The 23,938-nt window shown below is 42.8% G+C and overlaps 1 protein-coding gene across 1 annotated transcript; it reads left to right on the forward strand.

Moving 5' to 3' along the window:
- The first annotated feature begins 96 nt into the window (after window positions 1–96).
- Window positions 97–22,234, forward strand: nrbf2b (nuclear receptor binding factor 2b). The gene is made up of 4 exons (XM_083933209.1): window positions 97–253; window positions 2,930–3,014; window positions 10,279–10,319; window positions 20,372–22,234. Exons 1-4 carry the CDS (start codon window positions 224–226, stop codon window positions 21,068–21,070), a joined length of 855 nt encoding a protein of 284 aa, XP_083789335.1. The 5' UTR covers window positions 97–223; the 3' UTR covers window positions 21,071–22,234.
- Window positions 22,235–23,938: the final 1,704 nt, after the last annotated feature.

Here is a 23,938-nt window from a genome sequence, read left to right on the forward strand (position 1 = left end):
TTTTACGGCGAGCCTTTTCTGTTTTCGGTTACTTGACGCAGCAAAGCGTACTGGAGATTGGCTGTGACGTAATCACGTGTGGACGCAACGCTGGCTGTGGAGGCGAGTGTGCCTCCCTGACACTAACTAATATTCTTATAATTATCAAGACTTTTTTTCTTTATCACAGTGCGAATAACTGAGACACATTTCATGTAGCGTAAACCATCGAATAATCGAGTCCATGGAGGTCGTGGACAGCCCACTCAATCTCGTAAGTGTCGGCCTTGATGTTGCAATAACAGGCTAACGTTACTGTAGCTAAGAGATTCACATATAAGCTATACTAGCAGTTAGCGGCTAACCGCTCTGTTTTGCTTGTTCCTGTTGTCTGGTAGCTTGGATATGCTAGACATGATACATTTCGGTTTTGTCCATGACAGAGGGAGCGAGACGTGACGGTAGCTACTTTCCAAGTGTGATAAGTTGGCACTGTTATAAGTATTGTCAACAGCGAAGGACTGTGGATTGCGAGTTAACTTATTTGCAAGGCAATTTGATAATTACCTTTTGTGAGCCGGTTATTTTAAAACGTATATTACTACACTGCCTTCAACTTCAATTACACAGGCGATCTAACGTAACAATTAGTTAAAATACTATCTCAGAATTATTTAATAATTATAATGTCTCGTTGTGGTCAATAAAGGATACTGACAGTGGCTTCCTCTTGAAGTCAAATTACCTGATTGAATTAGGCATCATCGTAATCAGCATTATAATAAGGAGGACGACATTAAGCCTATATATAGAGATTTGTGACAAATGAAAGGAGAATCCAACATAAAGTGTATCAGTAAGGCTGTGCTTCACCTCGAGCCTCCTTGTCATAGATTCTCTTTAGTGTGTGGATGGACACAGCTCTCTCCAAAGATATGTCCGCATGTGGTATTGATGATGATAGTGGAGGGGAGTCTCAGTTAGTGCCTTGTGTGTTGTCGTAACATTCAAATCACAGAATGTGATTTGAACGTTTATTTTTGTTTTTCAGAAAGTTGAACCCCTGTCAGTCACACTTGAGTTAATCATAACTATCTGGATAAAAACATATTCTGTCCACTGAAGGATAAATATTTTCCCAAGTTCCTGAATATTTTTATTATTGTTATTTGTTGTTTTAAAACAAAGAAGCTGACATGCTGTTTCTGTCCAGAGTCAGGTTGAATCGATGGCTCAAGCTGGAGGTAGGAGGGCACTGTCTGACATGTAGCTCCAAAACCTCCCAAAGAGTTTCAGTTGGGATGAGATCATGGACTTTTCTTCAAAAGTCATTTAGATCTTTTTTTCTTGTCATCTTTGTCCAAAATCAAGGTCATCTGGACCTACTCATAATTTGTAAACATTTCTCAAAGCCTTATGGGATGTTGATTGTTGTGTTAATTTGTCACCTGTCCATTCATTAGCTCAGTCTATCCATTATCAATTCTTTAAGTTTCCCTCCACTCAAAAAAGTGTTTTTCCTTCTGTTTCTGTCCTCTAAAATGTCTGACACTGACAACAGGGACTTGTATTTGAGAACATTTTGACACTATAGAGGTGTTGTCACATTCCTCTCCTGAAGGAGGAGATGTCTGTGCACTTCACTACAATTTGAAATTCAAACGTATGCCAGGCAGCTTTAGTTGGTTAATAACTAGTACACAGACCAGTCGCTGTCGAATATGTGAAACACTTCAACGATGGAACAACTTCGACACAACACCAGCAGAGAAACGTAAAACCTCCAGCTCAAACCGGACTGTCAGTACAGAGAGAAAACACACTGCCATCATAGCTGTCAGCCACTGTCAGTTGCAAGCTAACAAGCTAACAAACAATAGAAACTAAGAAAAGATGAACTACACTCTGCTAGTCAACCATTTTAGTGCACAACATATTCCTCCAAGTCAGAGTCCTCATGTGGTCGGGTTCCTAAGGTCAGTTTTGTAACTCACTGTTACTAGACAGTACAGCAGCAAACTGTTAGAAAGGAAATTTGATAGAGGAACCCGAAAAAGAAAAGCACGACTGAACCTACTAAAGAAAATTCCTAAATTGACAGGATTTTTCAAGGTTGTGGACTCTTCTTCTGTTCATGACAGCGGGCTAAAGGCTAACATTCATGTTGGCGCTATTGATACAGCAACTGGAGCTTCCTCGCAATCTCACTCAGATCAGGAGTCTGAGACAAAGGGGGCTGACACTTCAACTAACCGAAACACCAGCATGTTGTCCCACAAACACCCCGGTAATTAGCCAAGATGCCCCAGCCAGCGCGCCCAAGGACACCTCCGTGACAGCCTCGCCCGTTGCTGCAGTGAGCGCAAAAGAGGCCACCGATCCCGCTACCTATAGCTCGGATCCTGCATGCTGGGATGAAATTGATGGGACATACTGGGTTAAAATGGGCCCTGAAACCTGTCAGAACTAAGACGCAGATATTGCTGCCTTTGATAGACAGCACAAACAGCAAAAACTGTACTTTTTCCCAAACCCTGTTTAAATTGTAAATTTGGGGGTCTTTTATTTCAAATTTTCATTAATAAGCTGGAAAAGACTTTTAAAAATAAGTGTTGAGCCCTTTATTGTAATCAAGAATTTCTATGATCAGAAATATTATAATGAAAATACAATGTATGGTGATTCCAACAATATTTTGATGGAAATTAAAATAACATGGTGAAATATAGTCACTGAAATTATACATGACTTATCAAAATTCATGCAGATACATTTTCTGTAGCTTGATTGTATTTATTGCCTGTATTGTTTCAGGGCTAGTCGTATCTGTCTAAGTTGTGAACAAAAAAGATACCCTTGATTTGTTATATTAAATATATGAACAACTCCCTCCTCCCACCTCCCATCTAAATCTCTGTATTTTCCACCCACATCCTCCTTATCTTCTCAGGCTCATCAGCAGTGCAGGAAGGCAGACCGTTTGCTAGTAGCTGGAAAGTATGAAGAGGCCATCTCCTGCCATGGAAAAGCAGCAAGTAAGTTCAGTGACACTGACAAGTGTCTGGTCTTGTTCAGACCTAGCTTTAACATGCGTCATGTGTGATCCAATCACAAGTGGACAGCTCTAAATACAGGTGTAGAGCCAGACCGTATATCGATCAGCTGTTATTATCGGCCAATCTTGGCCTATCACAGTCATATCAAGATCCAACAGAATCAGGTTTCACAAGTTTTATCATCTATCCTGAGTGATCACATCAGTGTTCGAATCTCAGTCTGTCTGTTCACACCTGCAGCAGAATGTGTCTCCTAGGATTGAAACAATTACTCGAGTAACTCAAGTTTCTCAATTACAAATATTACTTTAATACCTATCTTGCGTGGTATGCGGCGTGTTCAGCGCAGGGATCATTGTTCCACACGGACCGTTTTTGCAGATGCACAACACTACACCTGGAAAAGGCAGAGGATCATTTCACACTAGAAGCCAAAAAGGTGCAATGAGTCCATTTTAAACTAGGACTGTTCTACCACAACAGCACGCCATCGATGTTTCAGCGTTTGAGCCTAATGCAGCCTGTTGTTAACGCCACTTCACCGAGCGCCGCTGTTCCGGTTTAAGGAGGGCGGTTGCTGTAGTGACGGAGAAACAGGAAGAGAATGGCTAGCGTTAGATGTCCTTGTGAATTCCTCTGTTTAGTTTTTCATGAATGTTAAACATATCGTTACCTACCTTATCAGTCTTTAGAGTTTTGTTTGAGTAAATGTGTCAGTGGAGTTTTGTTTGTTTCTTGTTGTTACGGTATCTATCTCTAATTAATTTTCTAAAATAAGGTAATTATCCACCTGCAGTCCCTGGGGCTTCCCTTTTCAGTCAACCATGGAAGAGCTCCAGAGAGCTGTAGAAGTGCAGGGGAACAAACACAGACACAACACCAACAGCCTGATAATTACATCCAGAGCACACAATTCACTCTCAGTTTGTGACATGAGAAATACTTTCAAAATAATAATGTTTCAAAATACAAAAACTGCCAAAATCCACACAGGTACCTGTGGCTCAGATGTTGTGGACAAAGCCAGTGAATGAGGACGTAGTTCCGCTAACAGCTGAGTAGGCCGTCCTTAACTTATGTCCAACCAAGTTATGTTTCTAATTGTCTTCAGGCCATCCGAATACTGTGCAACCTTTTTTGAAGAATTTTCTGAATTGCTGTCAGAATGACTCTAAAATTGCCCTTAGGTGTGAATGGTTGTCTGTATCTGTTCGTCTCTATGTGCCCTGCAATAGACTGGCGTCCTGTCCAGGGTGTACCCCGCCTCACGCCCAATGTCAGCTGGGATCGGCACCAGCCCCCCCGCGACCCCGACAGGGATAAGCGGTTGAAGATGAATGAATGAATGTGTAGTTATTGTGGGTGATTTTAACATTCATGTTGACAAACTTCATGACAAGGGGACTAAAGAACTTTATTGCGTCATTGATACCTATGTAACCAAGCCCACACACAACAAAGGCCACACTCTTGACTTAGTCATGTCCAAGGGTGTGAGCATTTCTAAGGTTGCTGTGATTGATGTTGCTCTTTCTCATTCCTGTGTTTTCTTTGAGAGTTCTGTCTCTGTGCAGACTGATGTTCAAAGAAAAGTCATGACAAAACGTAATGTCACAAAAAAACACCTATGGAACATTTATTCAGGCTTTCTCCTCCACATCAATTCTCCCCTTGGCCCCAGTAAATGAGCTTGTCAATAATTTCAATGTGAAAATTACAAATATTATTGATACCATTGCACCCACTAAGGTTAAAATGGTCTCTGGCAAAAAAAAGTCTCCATGGAGAAATGCCACGTTGGTAAGAATAGAAAAAAGAGAGTGTCGGAAAACTGAACGCAGGTGGAGGAAAACAAATCTCCAGGTTCACTATGACGTCTATAAAGAAAGACTTCAAATCTACAACGTGACTTGTTTTTTACTGTGGAGAGGCTAACAAACCCTCCTGTGTCAGTAGCACCTGAACTGCTTTCACCAGGGCCTGCAATTAATTTTCCTCCTTTTTCAATGACAAAATTAAAGAAATTAGGCAAACAGCCAGTGCCTCCACATCAGGTGCAGGACATGTGCTGTCCATGTGCCCACCTAACACTAACTCAAATACCATGGCACTTTTTCATGTGATTAACCATAGGACCTTGGCGGACATCATACAACATTTGAAATCCTCCTCCTGCTGCCCCGATATTCTCCCCACAGGCCTATTCAAAGATGTATCAAACTGCATGGCCTCAGATCTTCTACAGATTGTAAACATGTCTCTTCTCTCAGTTTTCTTCCCACAGGCCCGCAAAACTGCTATTATCAAGCATCTCTTAAAAAAGAACAATTTAGGCACTTCACTAATGAACAATTATAGAACGATATCAAACCTTCCATTCCTCAGCAATATCATTGAAAAAGCTGTTTTTAAGCAGCTGAACAACTTCATGTTAATGAACAGCTGTTTTGATGTCTTCCAGTCAGGTTTTAGACCACACCACAGCACCGAGACTGATCTTGTTAAGGTCTTCAATGACATCCATTTAAACACGGACAATGGCAAAATTCCAGTCTCAGTATTATTGGATCGCAGTGCTACATTTGACACAGTCAATCACAACATATTACTAGACCGTCTGCGAAAACTGTTTGGGACTTTCTGGCAAAGCATTAAAATGGTTTGAATCCTACTTGAAGGACAGGGACTACTTTGTATGGATAGAATCCACAAACCAAGCCAGAAACTTAGGTGTAGTCATGGACTCAGACCTGAACTTCAACAACCACATTAAAACAATTACAAAGTCAGCCTACTATCACCTAAAGAATATATCAAGGATTGAAGGACTTATTTGTCAGCATGACTAAAATAAATGCATGGACAGAAAAATTTGTCCATGCATTTATCTTCAGCAGGCACTACTGTAACAGTGTCTTTACAGATCTTTACAGGGGGCGGCTGTGGCTTGGTGGAAGAGTGGGTCGTCCTCTGTTCGAGAGATTGGTGGTTCGATCCCCATCTCCCCCTGGTCCACATGTCAAACACTGAGCCCCGAATTGCTCCCCGTGCTGCGCATGGGTGTGTAAATGTGGTGTGAATGGTTAGATCAGATTAGATGGTATGTAGATGTCCACTGCCATCAGTGTGAATGTCTGTGTGAATGGGTGAATGTGACAGACACTGCGCCTTGAGTAGTCAGATGACTAGAGAGACGCTATATAAGTACAAGTCCATTTACCATCCATCTCCCTAAAAAGTCCATCAGACAGCTGCAGTTAATTCAAAACACTGCTGCTCGAGTCCTCACTAAGACCAAAAAAGTCGATCATATCACTCCAGTCCTCAGATCTTTACACTGGCTTCCTGTATTTCCAAGAATTGATTTCAAAATACTTATTTTGGTTTACAAAGCACTGAATGGTTTAGGTCCAAAATACATTTAAGGTTTTCTGCTCAGCTACAAACCATCCAGACCTCTCAGATCCTCTGGGGCAGGTCTGCTCTGTGTCCCCAGAGTCAGGACTAAACATGGGACAGGTCTGCTCTGTGTCCCCATAGTCAGGACTAAATATGGGACAGGTCTGCTCTGTGTCCCACGAGTCAATACTAAACATGGGACAGGTCTGCTCTGTGTCCCCAGAGTCAGGACTTAACATGGGACAGGTCTGCTCTGTGTCCCCATAGTCAGGACTTAACATGGGACAGGTCTGCTCTGTGTCCCCAGAGTCAGGACTTCACATGGGACCGGTCTGCTCTGTGTCCCCAGAGTCAGGACTTCACATGGGACCGGTCTGCTCTGTGTCCCCAGAGTCAGGGCTAAACATGGGACAGGTCTGCTCTGTGTCCCCAGAGTCAGGACTTCACATTGGACAGGTCTGCTTTGTGTCCCCAGAGTCAGGGCTGAACATGGGACAGGTCTGCTCTGTGTCCCCAGAGTCAGGGCTAAACATGGGACAGGTCTGCTCTGCTCTGTGTCTCCAGAGTCAGGGCTAAACATGGGACAGGTCTGCTCTGTGTCCCCAGAGTCAGGACTAAATATGGGACAGGTCTGCTCTGTGTCCCACGAGTCAATACTAAACATGGGACAGGTCTGCTCTGTGTCCCCAGAGTCAGGACTTAACATGGGACAGGTCTGCTCTGTGTCCCCAGAGTCAGGACTTAACATGGGACAGGTCTGCTCTGTGTCCCCATAGTCAGGACTTAACATGGGACAGGTCTGCTCTGTGTCCCCAGAGTCAGGACTTCACATGGGACCGGTCTGCTCTGTGTCCCCAGAGTCAGGGCTAAACATGGGACAGGTCTGCTCTGTGTCCCCAGAGTCGGAGGTGGAGTGTTTACTGCAGATTTGGTCGGATGAAAATATTCAAAAACAGTCGACAAGACGCACAAAAACTCCGAGGTCTGTGGAAAGATTTGTAAACAAAGCCACGCACACTCGATCAATGCGTGTGACGTGTTACGGGGTGATGGCGTATGGACAGCAAGAAGCATTGGCCGGCCCTGGCAGTGTGAGTACAAACGGGTCTGGGGCGCGGGGGGGTTGGGAGGGGGGACAAGTACCCTAAAGTCCGGGTCGCGGTCTGGGAGGACAGTGTGAGTACGCTCTGAATGTGGTCAGGTCGGTGATCCAGTCAATCAGGGGTTACTAGGGATTGGCCTGAGTTGGCCTGGGCTGGCCTGGGCCTCCCCTGATATCTGATTGGCCACCCCAGGTGCCAACTCAGTCAGAGACCTGTGGGGTCAGCTTTTTGTTGAAGTGCCTTGTGGAGCACTTTCCTGCTCAGTATCCTATACAAATGCTGTGTGCCTCACAGTCATATAAATTAATTAAATCAAAAATTAACAGAAGAGGAGCTATACAGAGGCTACACGGTGGTGTAGTGGTTAGCACTGTCACCTCACAGCAAGAAGGTCACAGGTTCGCATCCCGACCTCGGCCTTTCTGTGCGGAGTTTGCATGTTCTCCCCGTGTCTGCGTGGGTTTTCTCCGGGTACTCCGGTTTCCTCCCACAAACCAAAGACATGCATGTGTTAGGTTAATTGATGAGTCTGAAATTGCCCGTAGGTGTGAATGGTTGTCTGTCTCTGTTCGTCTCTATGTGCCCTGTGATAGACTGGCGTCCTGTCCAGGGTGTACCCCGCCTTACGCCCGATGTCAGCTGGGATCGGCTCCAGCACCCCCGCGACCCCGACCCCGGGATAAGCGGTTGAAGATGAATGAATGAATGATGAGCTATACAGAAAAACTTGATACAAATCAACACCAAATCTGTGATAATGCAACAAAATCAGAAAATAGAATGTGGACTTTTAAACATCAGATCTCTGCCATCTAAAGCTGTATTAGTAAATGATCTGATATCAGATAACCATATTGATTTATTCTGTCTGACTGAAACCGGGCTGTGTCATGAAGAATATGTTAGCCTAAATGAATCCACTCCTCCCAGTCATATTAATACTCATATTCATTAATACTATTTTATCAGACCATTATTTAATAACTTTTGAATTCATATTACAGGACTACTCACCTCTGGGCGAACGTTACTAGACTAGATGTTTATTTGATAGTGCTGTATATAAATTTAAGGTAGCAATTCCATCTGCATGTAATTGAATGCCTTATCCTAATATTCAAGATTCCTGTACTAATATTAGTTTCTATGAAATTGATCACCTTGTTGACAGTTTTGCAGGCTCACTACGCGCAACACCTGACTCTGTTGCTCCGTTTAAAAAAGATAATTAAACAGAGGAAGGTAGCTCCATGGTATAACTCACAAACCCATGATTTAAAACAAGTGTGGCGAAAATTGGAAAGTAAATGGCGTTCCACTAAATTGGAGGAATCTCGCTTAGTTTGGCAAGAAAGTCTATAAACATATAGGAAGGCCATCTGTAATGCCAACATTTTTCCCCGCACTGGCGCTTCACCTCCACTGCTACAACTCCATCCTAGGGGAAACACTGAACCCTATGTTTTTATGTTGATAAAGTGTACCAGAATTCATAGGTTCATATATAATATGTTCATGAATTTCGGTACCTATATTATACATATAAACATATATTATACCTATATATTCCTTTAATCTTACCTTGCAGCGTCTACTGTATAAGCCATGTATGTACTACATGGTTATTTGCATAAAAAGCGGGGAAGTGAGATCCGGTCAAAAGAGGTCTCTCAAGACGCGTATAGAGACACATTCTGCTGCCAGTTGTGAATTGACGTACCGAGAGCTGTCCACTTTAGAGGGATCACCCAATATGCATTTTAATGACAGATCTGAACATGGACAAGTGACAGTTGTGACACCTTTGAGGATTGCTGCTCTTAACAGAGTTGTTCTGTTTCCTGTCTTTGACACATTTAAAAAAAAAATTCAACCAAATAATAAATAAGATGACTTGATTTAAGTTAATGTTTACTTTTCCTATTTGTTGCTGTCTCTCAGTTGGGGATTATGGATACAGAGGGCTACAGTTCCTACACAGTCTAGATGTGTACACCCTCAAATGAAAACTAAGAAACATCACGATGACCTAACAATCATTGTTTATTTCCAATCTAATGCTGGAGTACACAACCAGCACAACACAGAATATGTCACTGTTCAAATATTTATAATACAGTAGAGATCAAAATTAGAGAACAAAGTATTAATTCTTTAATTGTTCTGAAATATTGTTATTTTTTATTGTTCAGAATTTGATAAAATATCCACTCTCTATCCCACTGCTGTACTAGCATGTTTTTTTTTTTTTAAATAACCAAGGCACTTCAACAAAAACCTTTATGTTGTGAGAAAAACAGTGATTCAAATTAGAGAACAGTAACCATTGTGTCAGAAGAGAAGACTTCAACAATGTTTTCTTTGGGCTATAGGATTCAAAAATAAAATGAATATGAAGTGTAGAGGCCACAGCTTTGAATTACTTCAGCACATCTGCACCCACAGGACATCACTAGTTTCTCACACTGCTCTGGTTTGATCTTGGTCCATTCTGACTCAGTCTCTTCCACAGTTCACTAACTGGAGTGGGTTTCTTAGGCATTACTTTGTCCACAAGGATGTTCCAGAGATTCTCTATGGGGTTTAGATCTGGACTCTGGGCTGGACATTTCATTGTGTCAATATTCTTCGCTTCAAATAACTACTTCTCCTGTTTTGCAGTGTGACAGGGGACATTGTCTTATCTGTCAAAATTGACTCACCTCGTGTTTCTCAACTGTCTGTCTCTGTCTCTCTCTCAGATCTTTTGACAGATGCAATGAAGACAACGGAGTGTGATCAGGTGAGACACTTTGATAAATCAGTAATAATCAACATAATACAAAAGTCTGAAAGAGGCCATTATCCTCAGTGACTACTTTTCTTTTTGATACTTTAAGTACATTTTGCTGATAATTCTTATTCAGGGCTTGACATTAATGATTGCCCAGGGCATGTAAACTCTGTGTACAGGCAAGTGGAATGCCTCATACAATATGTTATTTTTATCAGTTTTTCCGCATTGAAAATGTTTTCTAATATTTGCGCCAGCTCATCTACCACAGCCGCTTTGGAGACGCTACTGAAGCGAGGAAGATGATGGTAGTTGAGCTGTGAATTGGTGACAGAGATCAAGTTTAGCAGTGAATATATGAAGTGAATGTACAGTCGCTACTGTGTTTGTTTGTGTGTATCAATTCAGGACCAGGTTTTGCAGGAGACTTAAAAAAAGTAATGTTTTACTGAGTCGGGCTGCAACTAATGACTATTTTCACAGTCAACTAGTCATCAATTATTGAAACGATTAGTCAACTAATCGAATAATAAATCACACAATTACTCAAAGGCCCTCTTTAGCTACCAGCTTTTTTTCTTTTTTCTAAATGTATTTTATTGAGTTTTGCAGACAAGTAAAGAAGAAAAAGTATAACAGTTGTACAGTGTCAATGCGTCTGCTTTAAAGTCTAAAACGGAGACGGAAACAAAAAAAACCCAACATAAATCACACTATCCCTCCCAACAACCCATGTCAGACATTAACCAACTAAGTAATTGAATAACAAATAACAGAAGTAGATACATAAGCTACAATGAAACCAAATAGAGCTATAGCTAATAGCAAAAAGGCTGCTCGCCAGACGTAACATTCTCCTTCAATGGAAACATGTTTCTCCACCAACTCATAACAGTTGGATACATGAAATTTGTTTTTCTCTTTTTGCCTTGACTTACCTTATTTATTTTGCCATTAGCTATGGATTTCACTCTATTTGGTTTTTATTGTACCTTATGCATCTACTTGTGTTATATGTTGTTCAATTATTTAGTTGGTTCTGTGACTATGCCTGACATGGGTTGTTGGGTGGGATAGTGTTATTTATTTTGGGGGTTTCTGTTTTTGTTCCTGTTTCTTTACTTTTAGGCAGATCTATCAACTATGGCGTTATATTTGTCCCAAATTGCCACACATCTACTGTGTTTGACATGAATTAGCAAGCATTGGCAACATACAAGATAGTTTGCAAGCTAACTAACGTACAAACAAATTTTAATAAAAGGTTCATAAATATGATGTATAACAATAGCAATACATACTAGTTACATGTGGTCGTGATGGGACATTTTGGTGTTGCTGTTCAAACATCATCGTGCAGTTATGTAGGCCAGGAGAGAGGGGGAGTTAACTAACATCCCACAACAGCTGATGTCTCAAGATACATGGAGATATGACATTAATCTAAACAACGTGACACAACAGTGCTATAATACACCATATTAATAATGTATCCCAGTTTCCTCTTGAGTGCTTTTATTTTGAAGGGGACGGATTGGAAAATTCAAGATTCAAGAAGCTTTATTTATCCCGAGGGAAATTATTGTGCAACAGTTTTAATACAAAGATGGGAAAGGGTCAGAGTAACAACAAGCTAACATAAATCAAATAAAAATACAGCTAACATGAAAATAAATCAAACAATTAACTAGATGGGACAGAATGCAGAATGCAACAGACCTTGTGGTTAAACGTAGGTATATACAACAATAGGCACCGTGCAGTTTAGCATCATATTGAAATAAAAAAAAGTAAGTACAAACTAAATAAGTGATAAGGAGCGATAAGTGATAACAGTGTTAAAAGTGTAGCAGCATTTCTTACTGAACTAAGTTACAGTACAACTAAATAAAGGGATGCAGTGATGATATAAAGTGACATTTGCTCAGGACACAGTGGCCCTCATTTATCAATCTTGCGTGAAAACGGGCGCAGATCTGAGCGCAGAATTGGTCCTACGACAGAACACGTGTGATTTATGAAACATTCGTATCTGACCAATGTCAGCGTACGAATGAGCGGGCCTTGATAAATGCGGCGGCTGAATTCGATCTTCATTAACATGCTACGCCCTTAAATATTCCTGGTTCGTAGGCCTCGCCCATTGAGGTCAAACATGGAGAAACGAAACACTGGCTAGAAAAGAAACTTTTCCGACACAGAGATCAGCATCCTAACATCCGAGATGGAGCAAAATAAAGATGTGCTCTTGGCAGTCTTAAGAGTGGAATAAAAGGGGCCCATAAAAACGCTGTATGGAAAAGAATAACGGAGGCAGTCAACCCGAAGCAGCGCTCCACTGTGACCCGTGTGCATGTGCGCACTGTTGAACCTGCACTCCTGCTCTGTAGCAGGGTATGCCAGCGGGGTTATTTGGTATTCCGTTAGAGGATAACCTTTGTCACCATCTGATACCTTGTTTGATTTAATGCAATTTATCGAGGGCAGCCACTTACCGAGGAGATGACTTTGGCTCTGCAGTGTTTGGGGTCGCGGGGGGCTGGAGCCGAGCTGTTTTGAAATATAAAAGAATTTTGAGCACAGGCTCAAATTTGCGTACACAATCTCAGACCTGACGTGAGATTTGATCGTAGCTCCCGCTCACGTCCAAATTGATAAATGCCGGAGTTTGCGTGGAAATGGTCATACGCAGGTTTTTCTGCCGTACATTCGTTTGATAAATGAGGGCTAGTGTCTCCACTGTTCCTCACCTGAACAGGGGTAGATGAATTATAGAGTTGTGATGACCACCGGAAGAAAGGACTTCCTCCGGCGTTCAGTGTTACACCGAGGGAGGATAAGTCTGTGACTGAAGGTGCTTCTGCTCGACGTCAGCAGCTGGTGGAGAGGGTGAGTGTTGTCAAAGATACTGTGCAGTTTAGACAGCATCCTCCTCTCAGACACCACCACCAAGGAGTCCAGTTGGACCCCCAGGACAGAGCCAGTCTTCCTGATGATCCTACTGTTCTTCTTGGAGTCTGCTGCCCTCTGTCTGCTGCCCCAGCACACAACAGCAAAGAAGATGGCACTGGCTACCACCGACTGGTAGAACATCCTCAGCATGGTGTTACATACATTGAATGACCGGAGCCTCCTCAGGAAATAGAGACGACTCTGGCCCTTCTTGTAAACAGCCTCAGTGTTCTTGGCCCTGTCCAGTTTGTTATCCAGGTATACTCCAAGGTATTTTCTAATCCTGGACAACATCCACAGTCACAGCGTTGATGGAGATGGGTGTGGGGGCAGATTTCCTCCTGCGGGAATCCACCACTAGCTCCTTAGTCTTGGTGGAGTTGAGAATCAGGTGATTTGTCGACAAAGGAGCCCACAATGCCCCTGTTCTCCTCCTCCTTCCCCTCACTGACACAGCCAACAATTGCAGAGTCGTCAGCAAACTTCTGCAGGTGGCAGGACTCAGAGAGGAGCTGAAAGTCTGAGGTGTACGGGGTGAACAGAAAGGGGGAAAGAACAGTTCCCTGTGGAGCCCCAGTGTTGCTGACCACAGTGTCAGACACTCCATCCTGCAGTCTGACATACTGTGGTCGACCCGTCAAGTAGTCCATAATCCAGGAAACCAGGGGAGGGTCCACCTGCATCGCCGTCAGCTTACTCCCCAGCCGAGCAGGCCGGATGGTATTGAACGCACTGGAGAAGTCCATGAACAACATTCTCACAGTGGAGATGAAAGCGTCCTCTACACCTAGTCTCGGCTGGTAGGCAAACTGTAGAGAGTCCAGTGATGAGCTGAGCAGGGGCCGAAGAAGTGACAGGACCAGCCTCTTCAGGGACTTCATCAAGTGTGACGTCAGCGCCACCGGTCTGTAGTCTTCGGAGGTGCTGGGACGCACCTTCTTCTGTACTGGTACCAGGCTGGATGTCTTCCACAGCACAGGGACCTTCTCTAGACTCAGGCTAAGGTTGGAGATTTACTGCAGGACTCCACTCAGCTGGGTCGCACATGTTTTGAGGACCCTCGGGCTAGAGTTTTGAGAGAGCATATGAGTAAAACTGAGTGAGAGGGCTTATTATTGCATGTTAAAATGAATAAGAGCAAACATGCAAATGCTGAAATATTGAGAAAATCTCCCTTTGCTCCTTCACTAATGTGGCACAAATTTAACGCCGTAAACTGTCGCACTTACTTTTCTCTGATCTGCAAATTCAATAAAAAAAGGGGGAAAAAACATCACAATAACGCCATAACAATGCAATAGATTTGTTAAGCTGGCATGGACCAGTCACTGCACCATCTACGTTTATGTCATAAGCGAGTTTTGCTCCAAAATCCTTTTTTACGCAAGTCACAAGGAAATCTCCGACTATTTAAAAGTTATTTAACAATCCTCCACATCCATAACGCAAAGAATACAGGCACAAAATAACGCTCTCCATCTCCACCACCTTGCAGAAATACCACAGTGTGACGTTAAACTGCATGAATAGATACAGTACGAAAGGCTGAGTTGAGGGTACCGGGGTGGGCCTGCTGGTGCAGCTGCAGGCAGAGGCGGGCGGACAGTTTTCTCACTGAGGCTGCCAACTGTTGTAGTGGTTGCATACTAGTGTTCTTCTTCACTGGTGGTGGTTTTCCAAAAAAATCCAAAATGCGTTTCTGTGCCATATTTCCACTTTGTTCTGTCATTAGACAAAAATTATTAGTCAGCTGCTGCTATGGATGTTTGCTGATGGAACGAGCGGCAAACCTCTTTACTCGGCAACCACAAGCCTGCCTGACGTTGACAGCGGAACTTCCGTGAACCTGTGTTGATTAGGCCTCAAAATAATTAAATTAAAATCCATAATACACGTAATAGCCTACGTGTGTCAAAATAATTTCCCAAAATATTCATACGGAATTTATAAATTGTGCAAAATATTTTAAATACATTTTTGAAAAATCTCTTTCTCGGTGGCGAGAGGGAGAACTACATTGATTTTCAATCAAGAGTTCAGTGAGGCAGCCACCTCAAAATCTATAATGCAGAAAAAGCCCTGATTACAGAATAATACTTAACTAACACTTAACTTAACAGTCAGTTTTTTTAAACAAAGTTCCTGACTATTGATACACAGACCAATGCACGCATTGCGCACTGAAGCACACTATGGCCAATTTGGTCACAATTACGCGTCGTTTTTGTGACGGCAAAACACTTATTCACCTCATGGATCTCTATTGTTCCTCTCTGTCTGGAGAAATCAAACCTCTGGCACAGAAGCACCGTAATCCTCGTCACAGCTTGGCCAAATCAGTTCCAGAACAGCGCTTGTGTTTTCCATTGTTGTGATCTGCTGCCAGTGTCAGGATGCAGTAAAAGGATCAGACTAACTAGCTGACAGTAGTGGATGGGTCTTTGGTGTCTATTGGTTAGTTTTAAAGAGTGTCCAACCAGTATGTGGTTGGTCCTGACACCAACCAGATACTGTGAAGAAAATTATGCCGGTCAAAGTGTTCTTTCCTGTCTTCAAATTGGCCGTGTTAGTGACCTATGAGCTTGCAGAAAAAGGAAGAGGAGAGTCTGCCGTTTCCAGCAATATATATAGACAGCTTTTATACACTGTATAATCGCTATGAGATTGATATAAACAGTGAAAAAACATCACTAGGACACGCTGGCGTGGGCGTCCACCTCAGAGGGTAGATTTCTCTAACCGTTGACATTTTAAAATTTCACGTATCCAACTATTGTGAGACGGCGGAGAAACACGTTTCCATTTAAGGAGAATGTTATGTCTGGTGAGCAGGGAGGTAAAGGACCCGACACGCTGTTTAGTAATGGCGAGATTTTACAGATCTACAGATACAGAAGAGCAGTCAAGGGATTGGGTTCCAAATTTGTGTTAAGAGCCTGATTGAAGGTTTGAAATATATCGGACCAAAATTCAGCAAGCTTCTGGCACGTCCATAACTTGTGTGCGTGGTTGGCTGGGGACTGCTTACAGCGTTACAGACGTCACTATGACTAGGGTATATCTTACCCACTCCAGCGTTGGTGAAATGGGCTCTATGAAGCACCCTCCACTGTAATAGGCCATGCCTGCCACAAATCGAGGATAAGTGAACCGGTTTTGGTCTTCCTCCACTGGATGTCTCCCCCCAAATCATTTTCCCATGCATTTTAGGCGATACAGTGGGGACTGGGCTCAGAAGAGCAATATCATTAAAAATGACAGATATCAGTAGCTTGTGTTGTACGTTGAGAGACAGGAATTGGTCCATCTCAGCTTCAGGCGGTCGGTTTGGAAAATGTGGGACTTGCTTTTGGATAAAGTTTCTCATTTGAAGGTACGGAAAAAGTGGCTATTGGGCAGGCTGTATTTATCCGACATAAATGCAAAGGTCACAAAAACACCTTCGTCATACAGGTTATTAAGCATTTTGAGACCCTTATCTGCCCATATGCTGAAGGTAGGGTCGGTGCAGGAAGACAGAAACGCATAGTTGTTCAAAACTGGGGCAAGGATCGAAGCCCTGACCTGATCAGTGAGTGTATATCAAAGCCCTGAGCTGATCAGTGTATAGATGCGGTTCATATGTTTTAATTATTAACTTATACTCTACCTCTGTGTACCGTAGGCTACACCTCGGCTAACACGCACAAGTACTCAATTTTCAGTTGGGGGCCACAGTGCTCCTAGTGAAAAAAAGTTAGTCTGGAGCCCTGCGTACTGCTTCCTGAACTGCGTCCAAATTTGAATGGTATTGGCGATAACCGGATTAGGTGAGACTTTATGGGAAGTTATGGGGAGCTGTGAGCAAATTGTATAGTGCAAAGAGCAAGAAGATGTAATCTGTAACTCCACCACAGAGTCAATATAAAAGTATATTAATGTTGCGGGCCCAGAAGTAGCACCGAAAATTAGGGAGTGCTATTCCCCCTTCAGGTTTAGGGAGTTGAAGAATGTTTTTTGATACGGGCTGGTTTATTCTGACAAATAAAAGCATTAAGTTGTTGCTCTAGGTTAGTGAAGAACAATTTATTAAGACAAATTGGGAGATGTTGAAAAAGATACAGAAACTTTGGTAAAATTACCATCTTAATAAGATTAACCCGGCCTGCAAGGGACAGGGGGAGGCCTGCCCATCTAGACAAGTCTGACTTGCATTTATCTAATAGCGGCTGGAAGTTCTTTTAAAAAAGGTCCCTGAAGGAGCTGGTGATAAACACCCCCAAAAACCTGAACCCCTTGTCAGCTGTTTTAAAGAGAAATATGGATTGTGGGAGTGCTCTCGCCAAGTTGTTGACAAAGAATAACTCACTTTTCTGAATATTCCACCTATACCCCGATATGTGCCCAAACTGATCCAGAATTGATAAAACTGGGGGGAGGGAGGATGTGGGGCTTGAAATAAATAAGAGAAGGCCATCAGCATATAAGGAGCGTTTGTGGACTAAACGAGTGATGCCTTCAAACTTATTCTGGGTTCTAAGCCAGATGGCTAATGGCTCGATGGCTAGGTTAAACAACAAGGGTGAGAGCGGGCAGCCCTGCCGGGTTCCACGTCTAAGAGGGAAGTATGCTGAACGGACACCGTTTACAGATGCAGAGGGGGTTACATACAGAAACTTAACCCAAGAAATAAAATTAGAATCAGATCCAGATTTCTCCAAAAAGAAAATAGAAAGCCCCACTCTACCCAGTCAAAGGCTTTTGGGAGACCTCGGGAGTGTCCGATCCAGATGAGAATATGATGTTGAGCAGCCTCCAGGTGTTGGAGAATAGATGTCTCGCTAATGTGAAGCCTGTCTGGTCTAGTGAAATTATTCATGACATCTCACTTTGGAGGCAAAGGGTGGGGACCTTAGCAAGGATCTTACAATCTACGTTTAAAAGTGAAACCGGTCCGTTGCTGTATGCAACTACACCTTAAAGAACTCGACTGTAAAACCACAGGGACCAGGAATTTTTCCTTTTTTGCATAGACTTGATCGCTTCATGCACCTCCAACAGAGAGATGGGCCTACCAAGTTTCCTAGCGATATTTATATCAATCTGAGGGTAAGTTAAACAGTCTAAACAATTAGGGGTCGCTGCAGTAATTGGGCTGCATTCAGAAGTATATAATGCGGTGTAAAGATCATGAAAAGACTTGATCGCAGACGAGCTACCAGTTCTTGGCACAAAGGCCAATTAAAGATAATCTGAATTCACATAATAGTGTAAGCAGACACAAAGAAAAACGGGAAGCAAAAAAAACGGGAGTTCAAAAAATATCAGAAATCACTGGATATCAAATCGACATGTCCGTTCTGTTCAAAACTCTTTATCAGACAGAATAGCAACCTGTCAGGACTGTAACTACTAATGCTGCAGTCCCAAAATAGACTCCGGCCAGTATGGGGCTGGCGAAAACACAGCTATACAGTCAGCATCACATCAACTCACGGTTATCAAGACAGCATGACAGTGGCTCGTCTGTGATGAAATCAAAAGCCTCCCGCGGTCATCAGTTCTCCTCCGTGCGGGTGAATGTTATGAAGGTTTTCGCCTTGGTGACCAAAGAGAGCCTCTTCCTCCCTCCCTGAAGCCCAGGTTGTAAAGGTCCGACATCACCCCTCGGTATTTCTGGCGTTGTTCCACCACCTCCGGGACAAAGTCCTCGTAGATGCCGTTAGGGGAGCCTCTGTACTGAAGCTTCCCTCTACTGGCGAGGTCTTCGTGTATGATTTTTCTCCTTCACCTGATACCTGTGCAGCCCGATAATGACTGGCCACGCTCTCTCTTCGGCTTCTCTGATACCGTGCGAGAAGCCCTGTCACAGTCTGGCGGTGATTCCAGGAAGACTTTGCCGAAAACCTGCATAAGCAACATGCTACATGCTACATGAAGAAGTCTGTCGGCTGCAGCCCCGCCACTGCTTAAGGTAGGCCAATGACACGGATATTATTCCGCCGGCTCCTAGACTCCAGGTCACTGACTTTAGCAAGCAGCTTAGCGTTGCTCTCTGCTAGCGTGGCACAGGAGGCCTCCAGCGTTAGCAGACACTCGTCTTGTAGATTTGCATTTACCTCAGGGGAGCCTATCTTCTGAGCGTGGTCGGACACTGTGGCGTGGACGTTGTCCAGCTTTGCTTCGAGCATTGAAATGGAGGCTTTGATATCGACAGAGAGTTTTTGGAACTTGGCAGATAGGGCTGTACGGTGCTCTTCCCAGAAGTTAGCAATAGCCGCCATGCAAATCTCGCAACCTGCCCCGTCTGCGGTGCTAACCTTCGTCCCCTGATCTTTTACAGTCTGGCTGGTCGCATACTTCGACAAATTGGGACGAACATTACTATTAGTAGTTAATTTCGGGGTCCTGAAACATGAAATCAAAGGTTGCGGGAGCGAGACTCGACACGAGTCGACTCCATCTCAGCCAAACCGCTTTTAGCTACCCGCTTTTCAATTTACCTTTAGGTTGTTCTGACGTGCCAACTAACAATAAAGACAATAAAAAATACTTATCATAGTATTTATTTTAATAAACATTGCTGCTGTTTAGGATACTACTACAAAAGATAAATAAAAATGCTTAAATAAAATGTGTCTATTTAAATCCAGGGGTTGACAAAGTGCAGATATGAGAAATACAACAATAAAGTATCCATTTTTCTGTAAACCAAGGAATCATGAACAAAAAAGATGTCTTAAAACTTTTCCTTAAAAATAAGAATATTAAAGTCCATGAATTTCGTGCACAGCTTTCTGTACTCTACAGTGTCTGTTACTGGGTGTTACATCAGTTGCAGCCATGTCGCACTGATGTTTACCTGCTGTCACATGTGCGTAGTGACAAGTGATAGGTAGAAGGGGAGATGACTCACTCCGTATAAAAAAATATTTTCAGCACCACAGCGTGAAAAAGCCGTAACCAACAGTCATCGACAATTCGTTGTTGACTAATTTTGTCGACAACGCAGACCAATCGCTGCAGCCCTTATACTGACACAGAGTTTTTGCCTTGTGTGACTTTGACATGCCAGTGTTCCTGTTAATACTGTGAGTGCTGTGGCTGGTGTTGATACTCTGTGTCTGTAGGCTCGTCTGTCCATGGAGCTGCAGAGGGACAGTCACATCAAACAGCAGCAACTGATCCAAGAGCGCTGGAAGAGAGAGGCTCGTCGGGAGGCAACAAAGACCCGACCTGGCCAGGTGCAGCCCTCCTGTGGTCCAGCCCTCCTTACCCAAACCTCAGGCCCACTCCAGCCCCATGGTTCCCCAGGCCTCTCAGCAGCAGGGGTCCTTGGAATCAGGGAGAGAGAATACGACACATTGCTCTACCAGCTTCAGACTCGGCAGACTGGAGGCTGCCAGCCTTTGACTCCACTGTGCCCTGGATCTAAGACCACCAAAGACGATAAAACTCGCCTGGAAGAACAACAGACCAACATTGATGACCTGCGGCGCCTGGTGGACCACCTGATGAATGAAAACCAGCGGCTGGCGGCTGAGAACAAGCGGTTACAATTGGAAAACGCCCGGCTGCACTCTGAGGCAGCAGACTTTGTGGAGCGTTCAGAGCTCTGGGTGCTTCCACAAGCAGGTGGCGCTATGGGAACAGGGGGTGGGCAGGAGAGGAAAAGCACAGGAAAAGGTAAAGAAATCGCAATCCCTCAGCTGCCACCGCTGGAGATGCCAGCTCAGGAAGATCTGTGTCTGGATGACCTGCCTCCTCTGGAGCTACCAGAGGACATCCAGAATGAACTACAGGAGCTACTGGACAGGGATAAACTGTGATGAGAGATATGTCACTCAAACACACACACCAAGGTTCAACCAATATTGGTTCTGAGTTTGAATGACAAAATGTTTGACATCAGAAATTCCCAGACTCCCTCTGATCAGACCCCTGCTCAAGTTAAATGTGGACAGAGCCCCCAAACTCTCTGCTCTAATAATGATAATACAAATGTAACCAAACTAATAATAATCGAGCTGATGAAGTGATAACACCTATACAACTCATGCAATGCCAATTAACATAAAGGAATAGTTCACCCACAGTGTCAGCTGGAACATCAGTTAGATTGATGTTGGACGGCGTTTTTATTACAAATGTCAATGTGATTTTGTATAATCTTTATTTTACCTCTGCAACGGAAACTTTTCTTTTTTAATCTCTAGAGATAATTAATTTAGTATCACAAGATAACAAAAGATTGTTTCCTTATTAATATTTATAATGTTAAACCGGAGATCAGAGGTTTAAACGGCCTAGACTGAACTGATGACAGGCTCAGTGAAGTTAGCAGAAGGATACACGTGGTTATAGAGTATATAAAAAAACATATGAAATAAGATTAATTGGATTATATTCACATTGGTTGCTGGAAATAAAAACAATGACTGAGTTGAGGACATGTCTGACTACATACAGACATGCAGTTTTACTTTAACTTTACTTGAATTTTTATATATATTATATATACAGTGGGTACGGAAAGTATTCAGACCCCCTTAAATTTTTTACTCTTTGTTAAATTGCAGCCATGTGCTAAAATCATTTAAGTTCATTTTTTTCCTCATTAATGTACACACAGCACCCCATATTGACAGAAAAACACAGAATTGTAGACATTTTTACAGATTTATTAAAAAAGAAAAACTGAAATATCACATGGACATAAGTATTCAGACCCTTTGCTCAGTATTGAGTGGAAGCACCCTTTTGAGCTAATACAGCCGTGAGTCTTCTTGGGAATGATGCAACTAGTTTTTCACACCTGGATTTGGGGATCCTCTGCCATTCCTCGTTGCAGATCCTCTCCAGTTCTGTCAGGTTGGATGGTGAACGTTGGTGGACAGCCATTTTGAGGTCTCTCCAGAGATGCTCAATTGGGTTCAAGTCAGGGCTCTGGCTGGGCCATTCAAGAACAGTCACAGAGTTGTTCCGAAGCCACTCCTTCGTCATTTTAGCTGTGTGCTTAGGGTCATTGTCTTGTTGGAAGGTGAACCGTCGGCCCAGTCTGAGGTCCATAGCACTCTGGAAAAGGTTTTCGTCCAGGATATCTCTGTACTTGGCCGCATTCATCTTTCCTTCAATTGCAACCAGTCGTCCTGTCCCTGCAGCTGCAAAACACCCCCACAGCATGATGCTCCCACCACCACACTTGACTGTAGGGATGGTGTTGGGCAGGTGATGAGCGGTGCCTGGTTTTCTCCACACATACCGCTTAGAATTAAGGCCAAAAAGTTCTATCTTTGTCTCATCAGACCAGAGAATCTTATTTATCATAGTCTGGGAGTCCTTCATGTGTTTTTTGGCAAATTCTATGCGGGCTTTCATGTGTCTTACTCTGAGGAGAGGCTTCCGTCGGGCCACTCTGCCATAAAGCCCTGACTGGTGGAGGGCTGCAGTGATGGTTGACTTTCTTGAACTTTCTCCCATCTCCTCACTGCATCTCTGGAGTTCAGCCACTGTGATCTTTGGGTTCTTCTTTACCTCTCTCACCAAGGCTCTTCTCCCCCGATTGCTCAGTTTGGTTGGACGGCCAGCTCTTGGAAGAGTTCTTGTCATCCCATACGTCTTCCATTTAAGGATTATGGAGGCCACTGTGCTCTTGGGAACTTTAAGTGCAGCAGAAATTTTTTTGTATCCATGGCCAGATCTGTGCCTTGCCACAATTCTGTCTCTGAGCTCTTCAGGCAGTTCCTTCGACCTCATGATTCTCATCTGCTCTGACATGCACTGTGAGCTGTAAGGTCTTATATAGACAGGTGTGTGGCTTCCTTAATCAAGTCCAATCATTAGAATTAAACACAGCTGGACTCCAATGAAGGTGTAGAACCATCTCATTGATGATCAGAAGAAATGGACAGTACCTGAGGTAAATATACAAGTGTCACAGCAAAGGGTCTGAATACTTATGTCCATGTGATATTTCAGTTTTTCTTTTTTAATAAATCTGTAAAAATGTCTACAATTCTGTGTTTTTCTGTCAATATGGGGTGCTGTGTGTACATTAAAAGGAAAAAAAATGAACTTAAATGATTTTAGCACATGGCTGCAATTTAACAAAGAGTAAAAAATTTAAGGGGGTCTGAATACTTTCCGTACCCACTGTATATATATACTCTTTTTTTTAATAACAGACACTTTAACAAAAACCTTTATTTTGTGGAAAAAAACAGTAACCACATTAACCATATTATTAAAAAAAAAAAAACGTGCTAGTACAGCAGTGCTATAGCCACAACAGATATTCTAGCAAATAATGATAAAAATAATTATAAATAATAATTATAAAAAATAACAGTATTTCAGAATAAATCAAGAATTAATACTTTTTTCTCTAATTTTGATCTCCAATCTTTTGTTTTCTCTAATTTAAACAAGCTTTATTTTGTCGAGATGGGCTTGAAATAACAGCATTTAAAAACAAATTGCTACCATGGCCGTTCTTGGACTCCATACACACCAAGCCTGTAATTGTGAATGAAAACGACTGATCCTATTTCTGGCTTTAAATGTTCCATTGCTGAATTAATATTCTTTCAGTAATCCAGGATATAAACATGTAATAATGGTATTTTAGTCCCACAGCAAAATAGTTCAACTTCAGAACCATTCACATTCACCTGATCTGTAACTGACATACAAACTGG

Source organism: Echiichthys vipera (genome assembly GCF_963691815.1).
Source record: "Echiichthys vipera genome assembly, chromosome: 18".
Taxonomy (NCBI): domain Eukaryota; kingdom Metazoa; phylum Chordata; class Actinopteri; order Perciformes; family Trachinidae; genus Echiichthys; species Echiichthys vipera.

Coding starts and splice junctions, on each gene's coding strand:
- nrbf2b (XM_083933209.1), top strand. CDS start 224: ATGGAGGTCGTGGACAGCCCACTCAATCTC. Junction 254..2,929: donor TGGACAGCCCACTCAATCTC/GTAAGTGTCGGC, acceptor TTATCTTCTCAG/GCTCATCAGCAGTGCAGGAA. Junction 3,015..10,278: donor CTGCCATGGAAAAGCAGCAA/GTAAGTTCAGTG, acceptor TCTCTCTCTCAG/ATCTTTTGACAGATGCAATG.